The sequence below is a fragment of the Aphis gossypii genome, chromosome 3, assembly GCF_020184175.1.
Source record: "Aphis gossypii isolate Hap1 chromosome 3, ASM2018417v2, whole genome shotgun sequence".
Lineage (NCBI taxonomy): Eukaryota > Metazoa > Arthropoda > Insecta > Hemiptera > Aphididae > Aphis > Aphis gossypii.
In genome coordinates, this window is record NC_065532.1 from 35,089,745 (window position 1) to 35,104,950 (window position 15,206).

General features: G+C 24.6%; 1 protein-coding gene and 1 long non-coding RNA gene across 2 annotated transcripts in view; both read left to right on the plus strand.

The window, feature by feature from the left end:
- Positions 1-759: 759 nt before the first annotated feature.
- The window catches only part of LOC114124163 (uncharacterized), a 108,897-nt gene continuing 94,450 nt past the window's right edge, over positions 760-15,206 (plus strand). Inside the window, exon 1 of the mRNA XM_050203127.1 lies at positions 760-1,258. Coding sequence (XP_050059084.1) covers positions 1,195-1,258 — 64 coding nt within the window. The 5' untranslated portion in view covers positions 760-1,194. The remainder of the gene's footprint in view (positions 1,259-15,206) is intronic.
- Positions 11,212-13,323, plus strand: LOC126550824 (uncharacterized). Its single transcript, XR_007604856.1, has 2 exons — positions 11,212-11,823; positions 13,033-13,323. It is a non-coding gene; the product is annotated as an uncharacterized LOC126550824 (long non-coding RNA).

Here is a 15,206-nt window from a genome sequence, read left to right on the forward strand (position 1 = left end):
TTTTCTATCAACCATATAGCATGTTTATACTAATATTTATTTGTATGTCTGTATAATATGTACTAAACCACGGATCGGTGAAGTCTTGACGCACGTTAAAGATATAATTTATTCTAGTGACGCTAACGGACATCCTTAAAGAGTTGATCTTCGTCCAAACACGGTAAATTAAATTTGCGATTTCGACGTTGTCATAATAATAATATCATACCTGATACCATTGGACCGTGCACTAATATTTGTATTTAACATTTTTTTTTTCCCGCCCGACATTCATCGCACGTCCTTTCAACAAGTCAGCTCATCGGATTCACGACCGCTATTTGTTATTTATACACAGAGGTAATATATTATATCCATCTCTTGGTCGGTGAGAGTTTTCGGCGGGAGGCTGCAGCAGTACACGATCGGGTTTCTGACTTGTCGGCGTGGCAGAACTCCGGGCACGAGGCCGGGGTGCGAGTTGGAAGAGTGTGACAAATGGCGAGCGGAGGTCAGAGGAGGCAGCGAGCGATTGTTCTTTTGACGCCTCTAATGGACGTAATTTTTTCGTATAACCCGGCTCCAGCCCCCCAGAGATGAGCCATCTCCCGACCGCCCCCGTCTTCTCGCCAGCCGGCCGAGATGCAAGTCGCGACGAGTCGACTGTTCAACCAGCCTGCCGCCGCTTCCACCGCCGCCACACCTCTCAAAGGGACTCGCCTGCGGTAGCGGTATGGCAGCAACGGCGGCGGCGGCGTCGGCGGCGGCGGCGTTGAACGTTTTGCGCACGGCAGTCGGACGACAATGTTTCGCCCCGTCGGTAGTGTCCTCCCGTCGATCGCCGCGATCGCAACCGAAGAGAATACGAATACGACTGCGACTTCGGTGGTGGCGCAGCGGTGGCAGTCGATGTCAAGCGGTGTTGTTCGCGTCGTGTCGGCCGATACGGTTTTCGAATAGTGTGACATAACCGCCGAGCGTGGGACCCTCACCCATCTACCCTAAGACGATTAAAAAAATAATAATAAATAAATAATAATAATAATAATAACAACAATAACAACCGTCATTTCTATAGTTATTATTATTATCGTTCTCGTCATTTTTTTTTTTCATTTTTTTTTTTTTTTTTTTTACTAAAATATCGTCGTAATAAAAACTGTAAACACAACTGCCGCGCGTCTGTTGCGACGAATTTCGTCGGCGTGTCCGATGGCGGCCTTGTTCCTGTCACCGTCGTCACCTTACACGATATTCGTTTACCTGTTACTCATTCGTAAGTGGTTGCATTCTCACTTTATACATACAAAACAAATATAATGCGCAGGCATTCCTTTGAATGCGATTTATATAAGTGTTATTATTTTAGAGACACGTTATTCTGCGCACCGGTTAACATAAATACCTGCGAACTTATTTAAATATATGCTCGTAAATAAAAGCTGCAGTAACAGAACCTAAAAGGGTTCATTTATCTTCCTAGATCTATAGGTCCTAATATATTAATATTACATATTAAATATTTTATTCGGTACTATAGGAATGCTACTTCAGTTTCTACATAATAAAAATATTTATTAAGAATATTTTAGAAATTTCTGATTGTGTTACTATACCCGTGTCTTAGTACTACCCATTTCGCATACTTATAATAACCGTATAATGCGTGATTATTACGAGTACAATTTATAATAGATCTGCGTGCGCTGTATAAATATATTAAATATAACATATAAGAACATAAAAATTAACTGTTAAATACTTGGTTCTTCAGGTATAAAATACATATATAATAATGTATTATAGAAGTATATATTAGACGAGCTAACAAAATATTATTATGTCCAACTGTCCAAGACAGTGTCGTCGTATGATATGAGTACTATATTTCTATTCCCACGTATAATAACATAACATTGTAATCATTGTGGGTCCATATTTAGAAATATATATATATACTTTAACTTTAGAGGGCTGTGGTCCCCTTGGACATTATCTTCAATATATATGGTTTTAAAAATTGTGATGTCATCAAAGAAATGTTAAACAAGGGCATATTTTTATGCTTGAAATGCATAAATACAATTACTATTACTTTTTTTCTTGTTTTTGACAGAAAAAGTGATTTAGTGTATAATAACCCTCCTACGCTTTATACTATAAACTGTAAATCATAGATCCACTTAAATGCTATTATTGTAATACTAATGTCATGGTTCAATTTTATGTCAAATAGAATGCTTAATTATAATTATCTTTGCAAATTGACATATTAATACATATTGGCGATATTTTGTCAATAATATATTCCATATGAATTGGGCAATGAACAGTTGATACAATAGCTAACTCGCACTCAATATGTATTCCACATTTATGAATAGCTACATCATAAAATATGTAATATATAATTTATTATTATAATAAGTATATATAATGACGAGTCACTAAAACGACCCAAACTGTACTACCATTCATTATATTATAAACATTTTTTTATAAAAAAATAAGCATAGTATTTTATATTATATTTGGAATAAGCAAAATATTAAACAATTTTTTTAAAAAAACGTGCTTCACATAAAATAAGTATCGGAAATGCGTTAAGTTAAGGATACTTAGATCGAAATTATTAAAAATTAAATTGTAAATATTGCAATATTATTTTGTTTTGTAAAGTATTAACATTTATACTTATATAATAACATATACATCACTTAAGTACATTGCACTATTGTATTAAAATATGTAATTAAATTATTTAAGTTTTACCTAAAAGTGTAAATAAAAATTCAAGGAATATAATGAAAATAATAATTTATTGTACCAAAAGAACTTATTGAATTATATAAATATTCAATTATTAATACAGATAATTATTGTTCAATCATAATTCATAATACGATATAAGATTCATATACAGTTGAACTGTTTAACTTAAAAGAATAATTAAATTAAATCAAAATAATATTAATAATATAAATATCTTATTGCACTTATATCATTTTTCATTTATTTATTTATGAGAGTTTATAACTTTAGGAATGTTATAAGGTAAATTCTTAAGAACTTCACTTCTTCAATCAAAATAAATTAAATTATTAGCACATTTCATCAAGTCGTAATTGTTTAATAATATTAAACGTTTTGAAAACGAGAAACAGATATATCTTAATAAATGTGAATAAATTAAAGATATTAAAGATATAAGTAGTATCTACCAAAAGGAATCAATTATAAAACATTCCAACATTTCTAGTTTGATATTAGAGTTACGAAAAAAAAATGTTTTATACCAGCTAATTATTTGAAACATATTTTTTGTACAAATATTTTAATAGTTAAATTAATGAACGAATGACTTTAGATTACTCTTATTGTGTTTATTTTTATTTATTTTTCCATAGCAAGTTTGATACTTTAAGCCTCTGTGGGAATGCTTATATGAAAAAATAGCTACTATAAATTTAAACGAATTTAGACGATATATAAAATGTAATACAATTATCAAATTGAGCAAACACAGTAAATAATAATGGTTTCATTAAAAAGTTTATTTGCACCTGAAAGCACAGGAATATAATATTATGTTAAATCTTTTGTTGGTTATATTTTTCTCAATGTGTGACGTAATATTTTAATTGAATATATTTTGTTTTAAAGCAAAGTTAGGACAGAATTTAATTTAATTTACTTATTAAACTAGTTGTAAAAAGTTTCATTTTTGAAAAAGTAATTTATGATAAATAATAAATGTTATTCGTATTTTTTTATCGAGATTATTAAATGTTTGGACTGTCTTATCAAAAGAAATGAAGATGTTATTTATATTGTAGGCTAAACATACGTAAACACAATTGTAATGTTATTTTAGTAAATACCTAAAACAGTTAAACTGTTTAATTATTCATTGTTTTTTTTTTTTTTTTAATCTATACAAAATCGGCCGTTGGTTTGACCATGATTAACGTAATCTACATATTTGTACAAACAATCATCGCAGTTATTTTTAGTTTTATTATTACCAATATAATAAATACGATACATTGGATATTATATCGTTGTACACTTAAACTCAATGTATGTTATAAATATATTACATACTATAAAATCATCAATCAAATTGATCTAAAAATGAATTAATGTCTGAACACTGAACATATCCATTATAAATGGTAATTGACACATCCAATTTGTAACAATAGATATTAAAAATACATTTTAAATTTTGATCATTTTATTATTTTCGTATTATATCATTTTTAAGACTAAATGAATTTAAACAAATATATTATGGTCATATCATTGAATATTATTATATTTCAAGCGTGTTTAATTGAGTGATTTATGAGTACATAGATTAAAGAAAAATATAATACGTAAATCTTGACAATTCAGAATCTATATACGTTTTTAAGTACAATATTTTTTTTATTTTGAACAATATATTTAAAAAAATGAATTTTTGATAGTTGTATAAAACATATTCTGACGTATTGTGGCGCTTATCATGTACCATTGCGTTGACATTTTGCTAACGACATGTATTCATAATATATATATATATATGTGTATATGTGTGTGTGTGTGTATGTATGTATGTATAAGAGACAGATTCGTATAATAAATCTGTCACAGTTGTCCAAAGATTTTCTACTATTTAATAATATTAGCGTTGAGCATGGTAGAGATTTAAAAATTATACATTTACGTTATTTTAAATTTGAATAAATTATCATTTTATATGAAGATACGTTTATAAGTCTTATAAACGACAAATGTCAACAGCACAGTAGGTACCAATATGACGGTTCTGAGATTATATTTTTAAACAAACTTTAATTTATGTCAAAAATATATATATATTAAACAACCTAAACGTGTCCTAAAATATGTTTTATTTAAATTTTTTAGACCTTTTACATACCTAATCTAATTTTTAATGTTTTTCTATCCCACTATAGATTGCAAGTAGCCAGAGTATGCATTACATTAGTTTTACAGTACCTAATATTTTTTCTCGCATTGAAGAAGTATAGACATATGATTTATGAATTATGACCATAAGTTAATTTTAACAGAAAAAGAAAGTTTTCCAAAATATTATCAAGCAGATGATTTAAAATAGAATACAATTAATATTTTAAAAAGATACAATTTGTGATTTTAAAAATTTCAAAGCAGATATTATCATTTATTTTTTAATTTACATAAAAATAAAATTTTGTAAATAAATAATTTAGAACACAGACTATACATTTTATATTTTCATTATATGAGTATATTTAAATTATTTAATAGCGTTGTCATTATTTTTGAAACTTTCAATATTTATTTAAAAGTCAGTTTTAAGAAGATCTTGATAATTTTTGGTAACCCAACTTTGCGTTTTTATATCAAATATACTTGTAGTTTATTAGCTTACATTCGAGAATATTGTTGGTAATGTTGTTTGTTTAAGATAAAAAAATAAGTTCTAGTATTACTTTAAAAAAATGACTTAAAAAACCACATTTGTTTTATTTGAAATTAATAAAGAGTAAAAAACGTACCAATTAAGTTATACATGACTTACGTTTGTGTCTTAATAATATATAAAAACTTTTTTTAAAGAACTATAAATAATTTGTAAACACTTCTTGACTGTACTCTTATAAATTCATCACATAGTCTCAAATACCACTTAAACTGCAAAGTTGAAAAAACCGACAAACTTCCAATAAAGAACTTGATAACTTAATAACAATAACTTATTAACCAAGGTAATATACTAACTTGATTTCTTTTATCTAATTACTCTTTTACCTTATAAATTATAATTAAACTGATTGAGAATGTAATAGTGTAGAATCACTGATGTATAAAAAAAAAAAATTATAATTATACATAATTACTCGTATAACTTTGTAAAAACAGAAAAAGTTTATTTTCAGAACATTTAGTTAACTATTCAAGCATCCTTTTAAAACTACAATAAGATGCAAATATTTTTTTTTTTACTTTTACACTGAAAAATTTCTTAGTCCTTACTTCTTTGATTTACTTTAACGCTGACAAATCAAAAATATTATTACCAAATATGAATATGCAATATAAAAAATTAATATTATACTGTGAAATATTATACCTATATGGTTATCTGAATAATAAGTTTAAGTGTTTAACTCACGTCAAACATTTTGATGGATGTTTCTCTAAGAGCTCTGGTGGACCAAAATTCAAGCGTGAAAGCATTTTCTTGGATTATTATCCACGACAACAGTTTTTATGAAATAAGAATTTTTTGCTTTGTACTAAATTCTAAAGTATTCAGCTCTTATCTTCTTTAACCAATTCTTCTTCTATTGTGAACTAAATATACTATAAGATGACATAAAATTTAATATTTCATCCGGTCCATTAACAAAATGATTTTTAATTAAGATTATTTTTTATTAATTCTTAGAAATGTTTATGAGTAAATAATAATAATAAAAAAAAAAACTATTAAATACTTTATATATAATATTTAAATTATAAATTAAAGACCATCAGATAATTAATTTAACTTTATAACATGTCATAGTATTAAATAATTAATCATTGTCAATAAAATATTATGTTTAATATTGGATACTAAACTAGTAATTTAGTCACTACATACAACATACCTATATTAATATTTAATACCATAAATGATTGTGACATCCCTATGAATGCTAGGTCATCTTAAATTTGTTATAAAATAATCGTAAAAACAAATATTTAAATTAAGTAAATATTAGATTTATATTAAAATAGGTGTTGATGAATTTTATAGCAGTATCTATCAACTTAAATTTATTAATATAAACAATACACATATATATTTTTTTTAATTTAAATTAAGTCTATAAGTTATATACAGAATTGTTGATGGCTTCCGCTCAAGTCTACATAATCAAATTAAACTTAATTAATTATGTGATTCATTTTGTCAAGAGAAGCTTTTCAAGTGATTAAGATGACGTAGCACGTATTCTCATTGGTAACGGTAATTAACATTCAAGTACATATATTATAATACGTATATTATGTTGTGTGTATAAATTAGCTATGATATTAATTATTGTTGGTAGAAACTCAAGTGAGTGATCTGTAAGGTGATATTTTTTGTATATTATTATATTATATTTATATAAAAATTTATAATATATATAGTGTTCTATAAAGATTTATAATTTTGAATCGGTGGGTCTAATATTGTAAGTATCAACACAATACTGTAAAATAGTAGTCGTTTATTCTCGGTAGACACTTGGTGTAGCACGATGAAGAGTAAATTAAATTATACTAAAGTTTATTAAAAGTTTAATTGTTCACTGATTAAGGGGAATTTTACAAAACTGAAAATACAAAATTTCATATTCAGTTAGATATAATATATTTTATGATATTGATTATCATAGTATTGTCTGTAGGCCGTGTCTATCATGCACGGCCTAAACTTGCAAAATTTAACGAAATATGTGTTGGTAAAATTTACGATATCTATCAATAATTATGATTAATTTTCAATAGTATTGTAATTGATTTTTAATTTTTATATTTTGTACTAGTTATTTTCTTGAGCATTAAGACAAAAGTTAATTTTAATGATTTTTTTTCAAAATTCGGAGGTCATCTCATTATAACTATTCTACACATGTTTTTATCCAGTTTCACAATTAGATATATGTTTAACTATTTATCAATCTGCTAGAGGACACACTCATGTTCTTGTTTTTTGATATACAATTTTAAAATACTTAAAAAATAACATAATATAACATTTATTTTAAGATAACAATTAGTGTATATAATACATATAATTCTATAAGAGTGGTTAAAATAAATATAATAATACTTTAGAGTAGTAACGTTAATTATTGTGCTTGTCAATATAAATAACAGAGTAAAACCTTAACTCGCTAAAAATAATAAAAACTAGTCACGTTTTAGCTAATAAAATACATAAAAATATGTTTTTTATGTGATAATATCGGTGGCACTTTAGTTATAGGTAGATATACCCCATTTACGTTAAGACGTTAAGTCAATTTGAAATATTTCTGAATTAGCAGATCTATACTAAAAATATGAAAATAATTAAGCTTATTTTTCAGAAATACGTTTTCTTACATCGTTGGTTTTAATAATTGATTGTACCTATTCTTATTTATTTTTAAAATTTTAATTTTAATACTTATACTCATTAAATAATATTATAATATCTACTTGAAAAACTGTAAAAGATGTTTTGATAATTATCTTTTTCAAAAAAAATTAATATCCACAATTCACATTAAATAAGAAATATATATTAGTATTTTTCCTTAGTTCCGTTTTCACGGAAATTCATAATTTCCTAAATTCCTTTTACAAATGTAATAAATAAAATTAATATGAATAATATAGAATAAAATATCATACGTGATTGTTGAATCTATGCATATGTCTAATTACCCCAGTGTTATATGATAATAATTGTTATTAATACATTTATGTAAATACAATTATTTGAGTATGGTTTACTAGCGAATAGCGATTGTATAACTGTTTAATATTCAAGTAGGCGATGTACGATTAAGAACTAAAACCATAAAATAAAATAAATTTTAAATATATAATATTGTTTACAGTTATCTTATATCTATTTATTAGATAACCTTTCAAGCGTTTAAAATACCGTACGGTACCAATATTCTTTATTTATATTCAAAAGCCAATTGACCGTACTAATTTTCTATTTACCATTGCATAGGAATCCAAATTGATAACATCTGTGGGGAAATATTTCTTCAATATTAATTCATAGAGTTGTTTGTTGAGTAAACAAATATTCAACTATAAATACCTAAGTTTGAATTAACTTTCTAATAAAAAGTGTACGAAATAAGGAAATTATAGGATTAAATCGGTTACGTTTTTCGAGCGTATCCTCCAAGCTGGTATATAATACCTACACAGATAATATATAATATATAAATTATCCCTGGACTAGTCTTGAAGTTTTGTAGGAGTTGTAATAGGGATTTATTTAAATATAGTAGGTAAGTACATACTTTGGGCTATTGATCAAACTCGGCTATTAAGGATGACTAGTGAAATCTCCCTGTTAATAATTCCTATGGTATAAGTCTTACTAGGGAAGAGGCTGTCAATGTTCAATGAAATTGTATTTTCAGATACCTAAATATTATTTAAAAAATCAAAAAGTATACTATGTATATTAAATTTTAATATAGGTATTCTGTATTTCTGTGTATGTATTAAATACATTGTATTTAGTATAACAATTAAACACATACATTTTATTATTATTAATATTTATTTTCATCATGATCTCCTCAATAATTGTGTGAATATCGATGTTAAATTATGTTTTCTTCTCATTAAATTAGTAAAATATTAGTTTGAAAAAATAAACAAAGTGTATTTAAGCTCGAAAAATTATGGAAAAATATGTTCCAGTAGAAGAACAAAAAACCGAAAGATCAACCCAATACCTACATGAAAAATATTATAGGTAAATATTGTTGAAAACAAAGCCCGAATTATATGATAGCATTGAAAATTATTTTTCAGATCTTTGTCATGGATTAAGTAAACAAGGTGATGTAAATAATTTTAATTATCATCAAACAACATCAAAATAGCAAAAATATGCGATATCTATAAGTGTAGTGAACAAAATAATAGTTTATTTATTCATTCGATAAAATATAAAATGTGTTTAACACGAATAATAATAAGAAATATCTTTTATAGTATAACTGAGTATAACTGTATAACCTCAATTCTTATAAGTAAGCAATAAAAGATAATTTATCTTTCTTTTTATTTGTATGATCAATTTCTTTTTCTAGAAACGCGGGATCTCTAAAAAAAAAAACGACCCACATAATTTACCAAACTACATTTATAGATACACACGTTTTTAAAAATAAAATAACTTTTCTCTATTCATATCTTATTAATATGGCTAGTACAGTTTTTTTGTTATATTCATTTTAAAAATTATATACCTATTTTTTATCTTATTTATTTATTAAAATCACTGACTATAGCCAAACGGTAACCCGTCATTTATAAGTGGCGTACTCAAATAGAAATTATAAATCTTGATTGAATAAAAAGAAGGAGATTACAGTTTAAATTGATAAGTAAAGATGAAAATATTCTTTAACTAATAGTTATAATTTATTAAGAAAACCAAGTGTTAAATGTGAAAATATACTAAAAACAAATTAAATAATTATTTTCAATGAAGTTCGTTTAGAGTTTAAAATCCTAAATTAATAATATGTATACAATATTTTGAAGAAGTAATTAAGTAATACTAGTCCATTTGGTTTTGTTTCCATGGTAACTATGCACCTGTAACCTATATCAAAATACATTTAAACATACGATATAATAATAATACATGTATATTCTTGGTTCCATAAAAATATTGGGATCCAATTTATTTTTTTATTTGGTTAATACGAATACTCGTATATTATTCTAAATAAACTGTACTGTAATAAAATGTCGATACAATTTATATAGGTATATATATTTTATAATGTTTATGAATAATTATTTATAACTATTTGATGATAGATATATCTATTTATTTACCAACTTTAAACTTCAGTTGTATCGGCTTGTTTATTAATTTGTACAATATGTTATCTATTGTTACCTATTCGTGTCAATAAACGTAAATATTGTTAGCAAGTAGGTACTTTCGCATTATATTTCATTCGTTTTTGACTGATTTAATTAAACAAATTGTATTAGTTTTTAAATAACATTTTTTTTTTTTTTTTACAAGCAAATAATAAAATAAAATTGTATGTACTGTGTACCTCTTGTTGAGTAATTCTGAGAATGTATAACATGATGAGGATCCTCGTAAATACTCAATACACATTATGTTAATATTAAAGGCGTTAATTTCAATAAACTATTTTTTTTTTTTTATTAATATAAATTCATTTATCTAATTAAATTATAATATTAAAAATAAATAAATACATTTTAATTAATTTATTAATTTATTTTTTTATCATTCAAAAAATAATGATACGAATGAAATCAAAAAATTATTTAAATTAAAAAAACATCCATGTGCATTATGCGTTTGTGCACAGAATAATTTCATTGATAATATTTTTATTATACACAGTTGCTTATGATAAAATAACTTAAATTATTAAATTAAAATATAATCATGTTGATTAGTTAAGTATGATATATTGGATGTAAAATATACAACAACCACACTTCTACTTTAATTTAATCGCGTAAAAAATAAACACTCCCTAAAATAATTTAGACTGTATTTTTAAAATCAGGCTCCTTGTTAGTGGTATTTCAAGAGCTATTACTGATATAAAAATATACAGCGGTACTATTAAATACAGTTATACAAAAATAGTAGTGAATATGTTTGTATACACATTTTAGGTAATTTTAGATGCGAAAAAATAATATTAAATTACAGTTTGAGAACAATTTGAAGTAAATCAAAAACTGATCAAACACGTTAACACTCATCTCCGTGGTGATTGCCGCTTACAACAATGTTTATGATTTAGAATAATAATTACTCAATGGTTACACGTTGCGCAGGGTTTGTATTAATATCATATTAAAAAAAATTAAATTTCTAGATAAGACCCATGCATATTACATGATTTGTACAAAATAAATTGATTATTTTTATTGATTTTAATTTAAAAAGTCTTTAGTGAAAAAAAAATATGATTTGAAAATATACATTTAGTTTTTTTGTATCCTTGAAAATGATCCTATTCTCGTATCCCTTTGAGAATTTACAGGAGTGCAAATACTGTAAGTACTGTGTATACCTACTACCTACCTTTAGAGATGTAAAATTATCTCATTTAATTATTTTTCTGTTCATTGAAATGTATTAACGAACACAGTCATCAATATTTTTGAAGATTTGTTAAAGGTTTAAATTTATAAATTTCTGCTATTTTAATTAAATGTTTTATTCATATGTACTATTATCTTTCAGTATAAATTGCACAAATGTTTGTTGTTTTATTTCTATTTTGTATGATCTAATGTCTTAAGAAATATTAAATATATATTATTTTATTAAATAGTATAACTTAATAGGTTAACCTAGTTAGAGATGTATTTAGAAATTTTGCGCCCCAGGTTATCTGAGTGCCATAACTTTTTTTTATCACCCAAATAACCTAGGTACCGTATTATATAAAAATGCTCTCCAAAATTTACCGCCCGGGGCCCAAGTCCCCTCAGGTCTCCCCTAAATACATTACTGAACCTAGTCTAAAAAGATAGTTTAAATACTTTAAAATTTAAAATAATTATAAAAACGGATAATTTTAGTAGTTCATATTAAAGCAATTCATGCTTTTGAATTATAGCAGATAAACTTTACTATAATCGTGAATGAGACATTTTTTTTTTACTTTCATCAAATTTAAATTGGTGCTTATTTTAAATAGTCAATTGATTTAAAACTCTTAATTATTTTTATAATACTAAAAATGTATACATAAACTTTTATCAAATTTTCAAACCTTTTTAATAAATAATAAAAATTCTATGAATTCTTCATAACTTAATAATTTTTCAAATAGGTATATAAAATAACTTACGACAAACTTTGTATCATACATTTTTACAAAAAATCAAAAATTTTGTTATAAAACCATATAAAATATAAAAATTTTAAATTCCTATATTAATATAAAAAAAAGAATCAACTATTTTGAAAATTATTCAATATCTATCAAATGCCAAAATTAATTTTGGGTGAAAATTTTAAGTTTTTATAGTTGAAGTTGAATTACACCAAAAAATTAAATCGATTTTATCGAAAACTGGTTCTGCGTAAAAACTCCCACTTTATTTAATTTTTTTTTTTCCAACTAAATTAACTCAATTCACATCGCATCGGAAATCACCCACAAAATCAAAATATTTTAACTGCTCTAAAATACAATGACAAACAAAAAAAAACACATGTTGTTGTAAAATCAATAAACTTATTTCTCCACTTAGAATGTAAAATGAATGAAGGATATGCAAAAATGTAACAATTGTATTTGACAAGGTAAAAACTAAATTTTCAAATGTAACAGTCTCAAGAGGATAAACTAAAGCTGTTATAACAAAATTGGTATAGGAGAAGATTACCTAATACAAATCAGTGATGTTACGCGCGTAGCTGAGAGGATTAGATCAATATTAATTTTTTTCTCTATTGATATATACAGGGATTTAATAATTGCAAATAATATTTATATAATTATATTATTTTATTTCAAAATATAAGTCAATGTATTTAATGTATTTGTGTTCAAACATAAACGGTCTTTAGTATTTAGTATTATATTTAATATTGGAGAAGAAATTTTAAGCAACCATAACAAGGCTCAAGGATCAGTGATAAACTTTTACACATTTAATCCCTCATTCATTATAATTGTAAATAGGTACATATAGGCACAATAACTAAATTGATTATTGGAATCGTGATTAAAAATTGTATAATAACTCTGAAGAAATTTAATTTTTACTAATTAATTTTAAACGTGTAAAATAAATACTACTGTCTTTTAACTTTTAAAAAATAAATAAAATATCAATTTATTATAATTTAACATTTGTTTTTTAGAAAATTAAAAATGTAATATGTTTTTGTAATCTTTAAAGGTCCACATTACTTTAATATATTATTCAAGTCATAATACCGGCCCACTCATTTTTGCATGTTGTGGGGGAAATAATGTGTTTTATCAAATTTAATCTTAAGTCGTATTTTATGTTCAAAAATTAAATTAAACTGCGTAGTATTTAATGAAACAATTTCAACGAATACCTTTTGATTAAAACATATCAAATTTAGCTATCTAAAATATTACATAATACACAATAATAATATATCATCTGTACCTACATACATAACATATGCGACAGTCATTTAAATAGGACATTTTACGATTCAAGTAATATTGTTGATATTCTTGTACTATTATTGTGTTGTTTTATATTAATACTCAGATAATAAGAAGAAAAGGATAAAGTTTATGGTTACAAAATAATATCGTTGAACAATATCACTATTCGCTATTCACACCACAATACGCAGTGTCTTATATTTAAAACAAATACACTTGTATATTACGAGTCTTGATAATTTTTCATAATTTATTATATTTTAGTATTACATAAACATGACAAGAGTATGTTTGGAGGAAGTTTTAAAGATTAAAATGTATTATAAATGTTTTATGCCGTTTTAAGCTATTATCAGATAACTCATAATGAATTACATTTTTGTTGCTATTGTCCAATTATTTATTATGGAATTCAATTAGGGTCGTTATTATATATATTATTTATAAATAATAATGGCCAAATATTTTTGGGTTTACATTTTTAATCAAAGTAACCCATAAATTTAGTTGATAGTGAAAAGGAGAGAAGTATATGGGTATAATAATATGTATTTTTTTTATACCATTTCAGAATTAAATCTCAAGACAAATTATGATTCATTCATATTATTATTATTTTAAATTAATGTTATTACATTCTAATGGCCTTTCAAATCTTATACGAGTAAAAATAATATGATAGGTATCTAATAAAAAAAAAATATCATATTTTCTATTTATTGAAAAATGTAAATATCTACAAATTGACATTAAATTATTTAATTCAATTTTATAAAACATTAAAATTAAAATTATAAAAAATATTTAATCTAAATTACAAAAGTTAAAAAAAGGAACATTAAATTATATTCGTATAATATAAATTATTTATGAAGTATTTTTATTCTATTTGTTAATCTTTAAAATTATTAAATTAATACAAAAATATGATATCTAATTAATAATAAAAATATGAAAATAATAACTATCTATTTATAACTATAAGTTTTACAGGAATATTTTTCTTTTTATTTGTTTATAAATACTTTTATAATTAGTAAAAAAGTTCAAAAAGTTTCATTTAGTCCAACCTTTTAGTTGGCAATCAAGCCCAGTTAACACTTTGAAAAAGTATTTTTTTGACATCAAGGTTAGTTTTTAATACGTTCAACTAAAATTCTTGTTCTTTGAAAAACAAAAATGTATGAAAAATTATCATTGACTTAAAATTAGTATATTATCGATCTACCTATGTTTCTCCAAGTTATAACTGCCAAATTTTCTTTGACTAATATA